Genomic DNA, 15,579 nt, shown 5'->3' with positions numbered 1-15,579 from the left:
GAGAAGAGAAAATTTACATACTTAAGTACTAATAGTTCACGAAAATAATAATTTTCGTGAACTATTATTACTTAAGTATGTAAAAATTTATTACATTTCCTGTTGTACGAGGGTTTTACCCAATTCTCGAACTGTGTCAGAGTGAATCCGTGCTATAAAAGTACCGTGTTATACGGGGGATGGTACCAATTCTCGAACCGTGTTAGAGCGAATCCGTGTTATAGAAGTGCCGTGTTATACGGGGGTTACCTGTACTTGTATGTATTGTTTGCTTGAGAATACAACAGAGAATAAACTGCCCAAATACCCTTAAACAAAGGAAAAGTACGTCCTTTATGAAGGCATAGAGCCTTTACTACATGAAAATGAAAATTAATGAATATATTGTGTACAGTAATTTACCTGATAAGACAGACCTCAGAAAAATACTTTATGAGGCATAAAGCTGTCTATAATGAAAATTATAGACAGCTTTATGCCTCACCCTGGCACACCCTGGCAGGTTTTTTTGCCCTGCCAGGGTATGGCTGAGTTATCCGGACTGCCGGGTTATTGAGAGCCGAGTTTTCAGGACTCTAGTGTACTTATAACAATTATTGACTAAAGAACAGTATTTGTATTTCTGCTGCATCTAAATATGATGATATTCAGATGCAGCAGAAATACAAATACCGTGTTTGATAGGCCACGCTGTTAAAAAACCAAATATTTATAAAACATCATTTTCATCTCTAACAATTCATTATTTAGGCCTATTTCTTCCACTTCTTCCTCCTCTTCTGAAAAATTATAGGATGAATAAGGCCTTAGCCCATCTGACCTACCTGAAATCTTATTAGCCTCCAATTTTGATATGTACAAAATCTATGACCTAGGAACTGAAGGAACATCAGAAAACAGTTACTAATTAAATTGATTAGGTCCAGATGACCTGATTGACTGATATATCACATCTCCCTCTTGAATGTCATAAATATTTTAAAAGCTAACAACAATATTTCTTACACCTGAGTTGGAGTTTTACAAAGGGGTTTGCAGACCAAAACATGGAAATGAACCAAAACTTAAACACAGTCCATGTGGCATGATTGACTTTAAGGTGATCAACAATGCTTAAATGTTTTATTGTTTGTTAGGCTGCATATTTGATAGGCCACATTTATGTTATAACCACTAATTTTTCTTTGATAAGTCACAGCTTAGCATCCCAAAAATATGGTAAATGTTTCACGTTAAATTTGCTTATGATTAAATGATAGAAATATGTAATATGTATTATTTTCTTCAAAATTATGTACNAGGTCAGTCCAGATAGAGTCCAGGATGAAGTAGAGAATGTCACTAAAATCTTGCACTATGAGAAATTTGGAGAGAGAAGCTCTCTTTGTCCTTGATATCAGAGTTTTTAATCATTTTCAGTCCCTGATCAACCATTTCAATTGGTTATCTTACCTCATTGCCACTTTCTAATCGGTCATCACTTGTTACTAAGTGTAACAAGATCTGAACTCAGATCATGAGATGAGTCAAAACTTACATTTAATCTGATCCCAACTGGAGAAAGTTGATCTTAGGACTTACATTATCTAATTTTCCTTTGTTGTTTCTGAGAAAAAATTTTTATTTTTCATTATTGTTATTATTATTATTAATAATAGCATTAAAAATCCACAAAATAAAATCTATTAATTTATTTTTACAGTTTTCAAATAGTTTGGTTGAATTAGATTTCCACATTTAAATATAGTACTTTTTCTTGAATCTAGAAAGTTGGTGTAATCTTTTTGCAAATGAAACTGGAACATAAAACCATTGCATTATTTTACTTTAGCACAGCAATCACATGGGTTGCTAATTTTTGATACAGTCTAACCTCCAAACAATGTCACTTCTAAACAGCCATTTTTTTCAGAAACTTTTTTTTTTTTCTTATAAATTATACTTTTTCCTTCAAATTATATCTTTTTAAATTAATAACTTTTGAAGTTATAATTTTATAAAGATAAAAAATTACATTTTTTAAATTGAAGTTTCATGCTCTCTGTTCCCATCTTCAAATATCAATAGTAATTTTCACTGCTAGACTGCTGTTTAAGACTGCTGTTTAAAACTAAGTTTCACAACTGTGCCACAAATTAAAAATTGTTGAAAAAAAATGCTTTTTTATATCTATTAAATGCTTTAGTAAATTATATTTTAAAATAAACTTAATTAATTATTAACTTTTACAACTGAACCAAACTAACATAGAAAAAAAATAAACCTTTTGTAAAATATAAAAATTATAACATTTTGTTTATGTAAGCCATAACTATATTGATTAATAATTACATATACAATTAAATATAATTTTAAAAAGTCTTAACTTTAAAAATATAGTGTTTAAAATTATAAATAAATAATATATACTGTTTAACATTACTTGGCATTTAACTGGTATCTGATCACTATTGATCCATTTATCTTCATAAACTTCACTGATTGTTTCCATTAAACTTTTACTAGCAACTTGCATGGCTAAATAAATTTAAATATATTAGAATACTGAAATTGCTTTTTAATTATAAGTATTATTTATAGTTTACAGTAACATAATTTCATGCAGATAACCCACAGATTACTTATGTTTAAAAGATAATATGAAAGAGGGTACAGATTGTGAACTGGGTGCAAGATTGTATGCTGATTTTAAATTACAAATACAAAATCACCAAACAGCTTTTCCTTTGTCTGAAATCACTTACATGCATTTTTAAAATGTGTAAAGAATACTTTGTGCACTGCACATAGTCATCTACCATCACAAATTTTTCAGAAACCACAAAATACATGCATACATACATGTCATATTTAGTTCATTTCAGTTCATTTTCTATGTGTAAATCCAGACTTTAATTATCATTATTATTGTATTGGGTTTAGTGGGTAATACTCGGTTTAAACCGGTGGCTGTGTACTATGCNTTCAAGATTGCTCTTTCATTCTTGTTGTTAACACAATTTCTTGCTTAGTTTGCCTTGAAAATTTAAAGGAGGGCCACCATCTCTCTATTATATTTCCCATTTACAGATGTTTTTAACATGAAGGCTTGTTGAAATAATAGAATAATCCCCACTTCCAATGCATAGACAGAGAACAACGGTGATTTTTTTTCCATGAAGAATATGTTATTTGTGCTAAGGAGCACAAATAAGCATATTTGACATATTGGGGTAGCAATCGTTTGGTGGAGCCAATGCAAATCAGATCTCTTCCAGACCTGTTGTCTCTAAGAGGAATGGCATATACTCTAGAGGCTCTATCCTTATCCTTATTTACCAGGTCCTTCACATTGCTAAGTAAAGTGAAAATGGTCGATTTTCACTTGTACATGATGCTGTGTCCCTTCAAACTGGCTTTCTGGTTATATATAGAAGCTAAAATGCAATTTTTTTGTAGTACTAAGCAGTCTTTCTCCTCTGGTTGTGCTGTATTCAGAATGTCAAAAATGTTAAAAAGATGATAATTTTTACAACTGCTGGATTAATTTTCAGGTTAGTGATATTTTATGTACTAATAAGTTGTCCAGTTAAAATTTGAAGAACTGTTAATGTATTTAATAATTGTTTCTCTTGCCACTTTTCACCAGCAATTTGCTCTCTATATAAACAAAGCTTAAAATCAAGACATTATTAAATTTTATTTTTAATTTAATTAAAAATTTTTTGAGTTTATTTTGACATTTATTATTATTATTATTACCACTTATTTCATAATTATATTTAAATCTGCAATGAATTAAATCATAAAATACCAGATTATTCAAGCTGTATTTTGGTACATGTTACTGTGGATTATCTGTACATAGTTATTTTAAAAATTATTACAATAAGCTTATAACAAAGTAATAAAAAAACCAAATAAAAGTAGGATTTTAAAGTTTTTTAAAATCCAACAATAATAAAAATTATCAGACTGTATGAAAATGAAATTCTATCTTCATAGGTAGCTATTTTTCAGCTGTAATGTTGCAGATATGTCATAACAGCACATGGTGTAAAAAGTATCAATAGCTGGTATGTAATACTGGCAGTTGCTCAATAAGAAAAATTCTATTAATATATGTTCAGATGAGAAATCTGGTGACAGGTGTGCTAAAAATGCAATACACTAGTCTACTTTATTGACCACAATGAATGCCTTAGGCTAATTGAAGCAGATATAAAAAGAACATAAGATAGTTTCTATCTTTCTAACAAAAAACAAAAAGGGTGGTTTCTTCAGAGACCATCTTTTAATTAATTGGCAATACTGACTGGTAATTGTCTGTCCCTGCTAGGTTCTTGTTGAACAAAATAAGGAGAATTTGAAAAGGAAAGGTAAAAATGGTCACCAAACAGGCACCATACAATAACTGACACTAAATCCAAAACAAAAAATAGAGAAGTTAGTGCAAATGCAGATTGAGATATATAGAAAAATTTGGAAAATACTATAAATGTTACAATATAAGAAAAAATAAATAATTAATAGCATTAAACATTTCTTTTTAGTTATAGTTACATTTTTCCTAAAAAATTTTATTTTTAGTCAGTCTATACATGTACCAACAGTAATATTTTTAGAAACAAGAACTGTTCATAAGTATCCAAAAATAGCAAGTACTGTAGATTTTAAAAGTGAAAAGATACTTCCATTTTTCATAAGATAATTTATTATACTGAAATAACAATCATTTTAAATAATTATAAAAATTCTTTTGATTTTACCCTTTGCTTCAAAACATAAAGTTTTTTTTATTTAAATACAATACTGTTAATAAATTTTGAAAATACAAAATACATTAAATTCTCAATTTAATGAACTAACTCAGGTGAGGGGTGTCCATAAAAATGAAAGTCCATTATATAATAAAGTAGGTTTTCCAAATGCATGTGTTAAAAAATTGGCAAATTAGTTAGTTTACCTGTTTTTACTTATGTAGATATATTTGTGTAATTAAAATTATGTATGTATGTATGTATGTATGTATGTATGTATGTATGTATGAGAAGTTTAATTTCACAGAAAAGCTCTCTATATGTATTATTGCTTTTGTACTCATTTTAGTTCTGGACTGTAATAAACAAGTATATGATCAAAACCAAAATAAACAAACAAACTTTTGAAAAATATACTTTAATTGTATTTAACTAAACATATAATAATGTTCTTAAAAGAAAATAAAATTTAAATTTGACAAAAACATATAAAGTATTTCCTATTTATTTGTCTTTGGATGATGATATATTGAGACATACCCATTGTTGCATAAACTTAAGAGCAGTGACTCATGGATTTGAAAAAACGTGTTAATGTAATTATATATAAAAAGCATTTTAAAATTAACAAGGTGTTAATTTTCACATGACATACCAACCAGAAATTTTGTCTATTAAATCAAGGTTTTATTGTAATAATCAAAATCCTAATTCATGAGTGATAAAGATTTTAACTTATGTTTCATACAGGGCTGTGGAGTCGGAGTCGTGGAGTTTTGGTGTTTTAGCCGGAGTCAAAGTCGTAAAAAAATCCACCGACTCCAACTCCTTTTTACTTATGTATATAAAACAGAAAAGTATTGGAATCGTGTCAAATTTGACCCAAGTTTTTTTTTGCAAATCTACATGTTTGGAGACCTCCCGAATCCCTCAAAAAAGTCAGTAAAGGGAAAAAATTCGCACATGCATGTGTGTTAACGTCTAATTTGTTTAATTTCTTTATTTTTACCCATTCTGAGATATTAAACAATATCTCAGAATATCTGAGATATTAGTATCTCAGGATCTCAGAATATCTGAGATATTAAACAATATCTCAGAATGGGTAAAGTTTAAGAAACGAAATGTGGCACTGTGGCTTGCGTATAAAGGGGCATTAATACTATTAAATTTTGGTTCTTAATTAAAGGTCAACAGGGTGAAGACCTAAAAGTGGTCATGTGTCATATCTCTTAATGAATATTTTACTCGTTATTAGCATTCAAAATTAAAAAAAAATAAAATAAAGCTCATCTCTACCCTCAAAGTAAACTTTTTAGCCATTTTACAATAGTACAGTAAAACCCATTAAGATGTTCTCGCCTAAGATGTTAGAATGTATATGGAGACACAATTTAGTTCAACCACTTTAACGCTTAATAACTAACTCCTGTGTTAAACCATCTGACTCCGATTCTGACCACAGAAATTATTAGGCTTCAAACAGGATGAACAAAATCATGCCCCCCCACACAGTCTAACATCCACACATATAGAAAAATCCTCGAATCTTTTGCATATCTCGAAATTTCAAGGTGTCCCAAGTCCAAAAATGTAAAAATTTGGGAGGGGTCATTTTTTGAGCGAGCGCTACACTTTTCCTGTTATATAGGCCTATAACAGCAGGAAAAGTAAAAATTATCGAATACATATTTATATATTACTTAGAGAAGTCTTTTAGCTTTGGAATAAGTTTCTATGCTCTATCTTTATTAGAACTCTATTTATTGAATCTTTTATTCTGAGGTCACGTGATGACATCAGAATTTCCAGGTTTCTTTCGGTAACAAGTCCNTCCAGATGACCTGATTGACTGATATATCACATCTCCCTCTTGAATGTCATAAATATTTTAAAAGCTAACAACAATATTTCTTACACCTGAGTTGGAGTTTTACAAAGGGGTTTGCAGACCAAAACATGGAAATGAACCAAAACTTAAACACAGTCCATGTGGCATGATTGACTTTAAGGTGATCAACAATGCTTAAATGTTTTATTGTTTGTTAGGCTGCATATTTGATAGGCCACATTTATGTTATAACCACTAATTTTTCTTTGATAAGTCACAGCTTAGCATCCCAAAAATATGGTAAATGTTTCACGTTAAATTTGCTTATGATTAAATGATAGAAATATGTAATATGTATTATTTTCTTCAAAATTATGTACATAATTATTATTATTAATAATAGCATTAAAAATTGTTATTACTTTATATAACAAGTAAATCTCCAATCCCTGATTCTTATATTATATAGTAATACTAACTTGATTGGTTTAGACCAGTTAAATATTAGCTAGTCTAAACTTTACACAAAATACACTATTTGCAGATTAAAAGTAATTATTTCATAACTATAAAATAATCAAATCAATGTTCTTGCTAAGCACAAAACATGTATAACTGTAGCAGTAGCCTAACTATATTTTGAAGCTGCCCTGCCTGCAAAGAATTTTCAATTCCTATATGTTTATGAAAAACTAAAAACTATAATTTTTTTCACTAATCTTTTTAGATTGTATAAAAAACATTGTTTATTCAATTTATATATATTATTATAAATTTTTTTAAATGTTCAAACACTGCAGACTTCCAGGACACTTTCATATTGCAGAGTTTCATGGACATAGTTATGCCACTGAACTCTAGAACTGATGAAAACTTTAATTATAACTCGAGTAAGCCAAATCTATTCCAAATCAGGACAACTGACTGCCACTAACCAATTGATTGCCTGCCAAGCGATTGCCAGAACAACTGACTGATAGAAATTGACCTCCCAGGATAATTTACCATCAAAAAATTTTCAGTTGTGTTTCAATGTCTTAACGAAATTTACAGAATTCTAGAATTTATTCTAGTTAGTTAGTAAATAATTTCCAATGTAGAATAAAACAATTTGATTGAAAAATATTTTAAAATGGAACATAAAAAGAACTTTAAAAATATACTCATTTATTCAATGACAAAATTACGTGATATTTCATGCAAATAAATTATTTGATAATACAGTAGAGCATCGTTTATCCGAAAGTCAGTTATTCGAAAGAATTCCAGTCAGCAAATTTAAATTTTCGCTAGTGCTGTGGCGCTGCAATCTTTGGCTATATCTTGGACTACTCCAATGTTTTTTATGTTTGTGTATGTGTTTTAGCTGGCAGCACTGTCACTTTTGTGTGGTATTTTTCTGAGGACTGTGTGTCATGCTGAATCAAACGTTTTTGACACTAGATAACTTCTAAAGTATAAATTTTTTTTTTGTTTTTATATTTTTCAATATATTTATTTTGTTTGTAAAAAATAAAGAAATAATTCTTAACGATACAATAGCCACGATTATTATTTTAAAAAGTTTACATTAGGCTTAACATTGACGAAAATTCAGTGCGAAGCGACACGCAACGGAGAAAAATTTCAACAGGGGATAGGTTAATGTATTTTTTCATACATTATCCTATTTTTTCGTACATTATTTCGTACAGAATATGATGGCTCCTAGATATTTTGCCTGGCACTCATAAAAATTTTATTATCCCTGATTAACAATTCAATTACTTTTATTATGTTATTAAATTTTGTAAATTCATAACAATTTATTTGTGCATTTCATAAAATTTGTTAACAATTAATAGTAATGATTCTATTCAAATGTATAAAAAAAATATTTTAAAAATTCTTACCTTTTACACAAATAATATAATTTCTTAATTCTTTTTGCAGTTTCAGAGCTATATTCTTCAAAAAAGAAAAAAATAATAAATATATAAAATTTTTTATTGTAATTACAAAATACTTTATGTTGTCTATACATACAGATAATTACATTTATAATTTTTATATATTAATTTTTTATAGTAAAATATAAATTCTTACCTGTTGTTTAATAAAATTATCAACATATCTATCAAACATCTCATCTATTGTCTTGTCAGCCTTACCAAAGTTTTGCAATAACTAAAAAGAAAACAAAAAAATTAAAATTAATCCCATAAAGTCATGAAATTTATTTTTAAATTACAAATTATAATCAAATAAAAGTCTAAAAATTAAAAACATTCTTCTAAAATTTATTTTTTATAGTGAGAATGTAATGTTAAACTAATATAATTTAAGAAAAATAACTTTTTTTAATACCAAAAATAAAAATATTGTATATTATTTGGAAAGATATGTTTGAAAATAATATATTTCAAAATATATTACATGCAGTCCTCTACTTTTGTACCTAATTGGTTCCTGAAATGTGTATGAAAGTAGAGCAATGAAAAAAAACATTAAAAAGGGTTTTCAAAATATTTAATTTTTTATTGATTAGTTAGTATCTGGTGTTTTTTTTTTTTATAAATTTGTCAAGAGATAATTAAATTGTACTCTTCTTTTCTTAATAAAGAATTCTGTAACATGCTGTGTCTTCTTCTATTGCCCTTCATACATGATATATACGTTCTCTATTGGAATCACATTCTTCAATGGTCAAAATGATAATATTTCATTTAATATTTTGAAATAAATTTCAAAATATTAAATGTTTTGATATTTTAAATCAGCAACCGCACACTGGGTTGTATATAACAAAATATGACCTACTTGAACCTATAACCGGTGCGTACAAAGTTTAATCTTCCAAAACAAACATTTTCCTAGTTCAAGTTTATTAGTTCAAATTTTCGTGTTTGAGTTCGATCCAGCTGATTTACCTGAAGAAGAACGGGGGAGTTCAAAAATATTAATGGTAAACTTTCTCTTTTGTTTTTTTTTCATCACACACGGAGCATCAGTTCATAGAGTATATTTTTTTTATATTCAAACATTTACATATTTTTCTTTTTGACTTGTAAATTGAAATTAGAAAACTTATAAATTTAAAATACTNATCCGGACACTTTTGGTAATCTGACACACCTTTGGTCCCATACCTGTCGGATTATCAAGGGACAACTGTATTATTAAAATAGTTCTCAATATATAAATATTAGTCAGTATGACAATATACTAATAATATTTACAAAAGAAACATTTTATATTGTTATAAACTAACTGGAAAATAATAATAAAATGTAAAATAATTTTATGAAAAGCAACAAATTGCATGCATACAATACAAACTTTCTTCAGTGAGTGATTAACAATTTATTACTGATTATAAAATAATTTCTTATTATTTAAAAATATTTAATGTTCATTGACTTTAGAAATTTTTGATATCTGATTGAATAATAAAAATACCATTAACCACAATGGATAAGAATATCAAAATATTATGGAATAAGGAAAAATCATTGGAACGTTCATACCACAGAAAATATTATTACATCTAAAAATTATGAATTTTTAAATAAAGCGTTAAACATAATATGATCAATGAAAAAAAGCTGCTTCATTATTAAATGTGTGAGAATGGATTGACTCCATGAAATTTAAAACCTGAATCAGATAAGTGTGCCAGTGATTATGAAAGTGGCTTAAGTCAGTTTTCATTTTGAGATATTTTGACTTTTAAATTTGTAATTATTCAAATATATATATATATATATTTTTATCATATAAAAAAAACACAAAATATATTTACTCTTCCAACATTGTAATTGTAATTGTCAAATTTTACAAATAGTTTATGAAATAAAATCAATGTTTTCCCATTTTTGACTTAGACCATTCTCATAATCATAGGCACAACTGCATTTCATTTCATTTTATCTATTTATTTACTTACTTTTTGTTTTGCTCTGATAAGAATATTTCATGATAAGTTATAAAATCAATTATATCCTTGACATGGTTTTCTTTACAAAGCCTAAAGATGGCTAAGTAGTCAAAATGTTACAAAATTTATTTTTTCTTATTAACTTCAGTTAAATGGTTTATTTGAAAGTGTTTGTGGTTATTACATCTAAGTAAATTTTTGAATATGTTTACATTTATTTTATAATTGTTTTTATAATTAAAAATAGAATTTTTCATATCAATAATCAAATAAAAATAAATAAAGTTTTATAAATATATATGCACACACACGTGAGTGACTATACCATAATTATGTAAACGAATAAAGTAATTCATGAAATAATTTACAAAAATTTAACTTATAAAAACTATATATTTTATTTTAAAAAAGAAGAAAAGAATTTACATAATATTCAGAATAAAAAAAAATATATTATTTAATTCATAAAACAACTTTAAATTGATAAGTCAATATAAAAATATTTAGTTAAATATAGTTATATATTCTAATTTTCAAATTTTGTAATTAATTATTTTGCAAACTTAACCTAAAACAGAATATAGAAAATATTTGTATAAACTTATAAAGGAATGTAGTCAGGAAGTGAATGATTCAAGTTTACAATATGACCTCTAGCATACTTATATAGAGATCATTGCACTCTATAGTTCATTATGATATTTAAATCATAAGAAAATATTATATATACTTTTATTTCAGAATATTTTTAAGAAAACAAAATCATATAAAATTTAAAATTTTTGAATGTATAATTTAAAATAAATGTTCATCAAGTTTAAAAAAAAATTTTTTTTTAAATACAGTATGGCTATTGGTTTGAATATTCTTTTGTCAGCCTTCAGGAGTTAATATTCAAGCCATTACTACCTAATTACCAAAATTTAACAGAATATGTTGTCAAATAATTTTCAATCAACATTATAAATGCACAGAGAGCCATAAATCATTAGTCAAGATCAATTTTGTTACTGTTACAAGTCAAATATTGTAGCCATACCTGTTTAACAAAACACTAGGTGACAACACAACATTTGTCCTGCATTAAGCCTTTGATCAATTGTAGCTTAGATTTTGTATTGGTAATACAATGTGGAATTGCAGAAGGTACCAGAAGTTCATTCTACATAAGCAAATAATTTTTCATCTGGTGTTTGGAAGAGCTATGATATAAAATTTAAACTTTTCATCACAGAATATGCCATTTTAAAATTTTTTGTTCTGAAAATTGGTTCCAAACAGAGGTGCACCTTATATTTGGATAAATGTAGTATATATTAATATGTAACACAACAATTTTTGCAGTTGACTAGCAACTTGTCTTGCAATGATAGGTATGCCATCCATTTCAATAGGGTTGGGATATTATCTCTATCTCCATGGTTAACAGTTTTTGACTTTAAAGTTCATTAATTAATCTGATGGTTTCAGCTATCCTTAAGTTTTATTGACTTCAGGCTTTTTAATATTCCTACTTGATCCCACAGTAGGTTAACATTTCTAAGACAGCTTATACCAAGACAGTATTTTCTATGTTAAGCCATATGTCTTATGCATCAATGGTTTGTTCTTATTATATAATATATTCTCAGAAATATTACTCCTATGTATTTAAGAGTTGTGTCTTTTATTTCATCAACGAGTGGTATTTTAAAGACTACTGTTATGAGGATGATCAATCTTTTGTTTCTGATTCCTAAGGATGTTGAAAATTAAAGGTTTTTCTCTTCAATTCTAAGAAATTATTATATTTGTTTACAAGATATTACATTAACTTGTTGGCAAAGTTGAGAAACAGAAGGATAATTTTCTAGTTTTGAGGTCAAATGATGTTTGATTTTGTTCTGTTTCTTATGCTTCTTTTACATATTTGACATAGTGTATGTAACAGCATAGTTTGTGTTTAAAAATACTGATATTTGATGTTCCAAGAATTTTAGACTGTATAAAAAGCATTTTTATTTATTTAATAATTAGTATATAAAATCTCACTAGTCTCGAAAATTAGTCCAACAGTTGTCAAAATTATCACCTATCTAATGTTTTCTACCTACTCTGAGAGTTTTCATCAGAAAATTCAAACAATGGAATGTTCATTGAATCTTCAAACAGGAAAAATTTACTTTCAAATCAGCTGTCATGTGCACATTATGCAATGCAATATGAACTGCCTATCATAGTTCATAATGTACTATCAAAGCATGCCTGCCACGCTTTCAAGATTGCTCTTTCATTCTTGTTGTTAACACAATTTCTTGCTTAGTTTGCCTTGAAAATTTAAAGGAGGGCCACCATCTCTCTATTATATTTCCCATTTACAGATGTTTTTAACATGAAGGCTTGTTGAAATAATAGAATAATCCCCACTTCCAATGCATAGACAGAGAACAACGGTGATTTTTTTTCCATGAAGAATATGTTATTTGTGCTAAGGAGCACAAATAAGCATATTTGACATATTGGGGTAGCAATCGTTTGGTGGAGCCAATGCAAATCAGATCTCTTCCAGACCTGTTGTCTCTAAGAGGAATGGCATATACTCTAGAGGCTCTATCCTTATCCTTATTTACCAGGTCCTTCACATTGCTAAGTAAAGTGAAAATGGTCGATTTTCACTTGTACATGATGCTGTGTCCCTTCAAACTGGCTTTCTGGTTATATATAGAAGCTAAAATGCAATTTTTTTGTAGTACTAAGCAGTCTTTCTCCTCTGGTTGTGCTGTATTCAGAATGTCAAAAATGTTAAAAAGATGATAATTTTTACAACTGCTGGATTAATTTTCAGGTTAGTGATATTTTATGTACTAATAAGTTGTCCAGTTAAAATTTGAAGAACTGTTAATGTATTTAATAATTGTTTCTCTTGCCACTTTTCACCAGCAATTTGCTCTCTATATAAACAAAGCTTAAAATCAAGACATTATTAAATTTTATTTTTAATTTAATTAAAAATTTTTTGAGTTTATTTTGACATTTATTATTATTATGTTGTGAATGTCATGCTCAGTTGATACTGGTTCCAAGTGCTCTGTCAGACTAAAGTCAAGTATAGCTACCTAAACAAGTGTTACATTAAACTTCTGTGTTATTGGTATGTATGTCAACATCTAGAAACATCCTAACAATGTGACACGTGTTCAATATTGCAGCTTTTTTAGTGCTGTGTATATGTTTTTATTAAAGTTTAATGTGTAGTGTATGTAGCATAACACAAGTAGAAGAGAGAACAATAGGTAAAAAAAAAAAATACATTTTATTATTATGTTGGGTGTGGTGGGTTATACTCAGTAGACACTGGTTGCTGTGTACTATGCTGGACAAGAGTCAAGGCGCAGCAACCAAAACAAAACAAAAATAAGGGTGTCTGTGTGTCTGCGTCTATTCAGGAATTTCCTAATAATATGACATGTATTCAATATAGTTTACGTTCTCTAACTGCACTTAAATAACAACCAAACCTTGACAAAAATATTTGGAATGGATATGTCCATAGTGTATGTAATTCTATTGTGTTTGTCAATGAGTGTGATGTCTGGTCTGTTGTGGTAAATTGTTTTATCTGTGATTATGGCTCTGTCATAGTATATTTTGTGTATGTTGTTTTCCATTATTGTTTATGGAATATACTTGTAGTATGGTTCGTGGATGTCTAATAATTTGTGCTTCTTTGCAAGCTCTTGGTGTATTATATTTGCTACTTGATTATGTCTGTGTAAATAATCTGTCTGTGCCAAGAGCTTGCAACCAGAAGTGATGTGTTGTATAGTTTCAGGCATGATGTGACATTTTCTGCATGTGTCATTTGTGAGTGTTGTATCTTTGAGTATGTGTTTTCTGTAGTTTTTAGTATTTATGACCTGATCCTGTATGGCAAACATAAAACTTTCCATCTCCCCAAAGAGGCATCCCAAGCTAACCAGCTTTTTGATGTAATTTTGTCAACAAAATCCTGGTCCAGATCATAGGGATGTCTGCCATGGAGTGTCTTTTGAGTCCACAATTGGTTAATGGTCTATGCTTTATATCAGTGTTCCGTAACCTTCTTCTACTTGTGGCACACTCATGACTAAACATGGCACACCAAAATGTTATTCCCCTCAAAAACATATGGTATGATACTATGAATAGAATTACGTAATGCCACTAATCTATTATTACTATTATTAAACAGACATCAACACCTGTGAGCAAATTTGCTTTACATATAATTTCTTAAAATACATAAAAATGCATGGCTTGTAATAAAGAATAAACAATCATCATCTTATTTCATCAGTGCTACAACAGAGAATAAAATACAAGCATAAGAAACACAACTACTATGACGAAAATGTATAAATAAAAGTTGAAATTAACAGAATGTGTAAAAGTCCACATCACGTCTTTCACCATGTGACGGCACACCAGTGTGCCGCAGCACATCGATTGCAGAACACTGCTTTATATTAATATATGTTCTGTCATGTCCATATGGCATGAATGTATATTTAATGATATGATATTTGAGTCTGCTACAATTACTGCTTTATGTAACTGTGATGTTTCTTTTGATTTTTGTAGAAAAACTTTCACAGGCATCGCCTTTTGGTTTGTATTTGGTAAAGATAGATTATTAATTTAAGTCCTAATTGGCATCATTATAGTGATGCCAATTAGGATTTAAATTGCATTTGTTTGTAGTGAAGGTTAACTATGTCAATCAGGCCACGTTTGCCATCTTTACATGAGAGGGTTAATCTTTCTGTGGCAGATTTAGGATGATGTTGTTTATGCTTAGTAAGTGATGTTCTTGTTTTCCTTTGGAGTTGCTCAAGATTTGTGTGAGTCCAATGTATAAAACTCCAAAAGAGTATGTGATTGCTAGGATGACATGTGCATTTATTGCTTTAACTGTGTTTTGCATTTAACTGTGTTCTGAGAATAGCATTTAACCTACTTTGATATTCTTTAATTAATCTTTGCTTTATTTGTGTATGTTCTGTTAGTTTGGCCTGTTGGAATCCTAAATACTTGTAGAACTCACCCTCTTCCATGGATTCAATAATGTCTCCATT

General features: G+C 28.4%; 1 protein-coding gene across 2 annotated transcripts in view; it reads right to left on the bottom strand.

Annotated features, from left to right (window-relative positions):
* LOC111632036 (amphiphysin-like) overlaps window positions 1-15,579 on the bottom strand; it is a 59,907-nt gene that overhangs the window by 9,179 nt on the left and 35,149 nt on the right. For both annotated transcript variants that reach the window (XM_023376392.1, XM_023376391.1), the window contains exons 2-4: window positions 8,656-8,736; window positions 8,463-8,517; window positions 2,423-2,517 (exon numbers count right to left, since the gene is read on the bottom strand). In XM_023376392.1, coding sequence (XP_023232160.1) covers window positions 2,423-2,517; window positions 8,463-8,517; window positions 8,656-8,736 — 231 coding nt within the window. The remainder of the gene's footprint in view (window positions 1-2,422; window positions 2,518-8,462; window positions 8,518-8,655; window positions 8,737-15,579) is intronic.

This window comes from Centruroides sculpturatus, unplaced genomic scaffold, assembly GCF_000671375.1.
Source record: "Centruroides sculpturatus isolate CEXI.00-Female unplaced genomic scaffold, Cexi_2.0 scaffold604, whole genome shotgun sequence".
Classification (NCBI taxonomy): domain Eukaryota; kingdom Metazoa; phylum Arthropoda; class Arachnida; order Scorpiones; family Buthidae; genus Centruroides; species Centruroides sculpturatus.
This window is presented reverse-complemented; position numbering and strand designations above follow the sequence as displayed.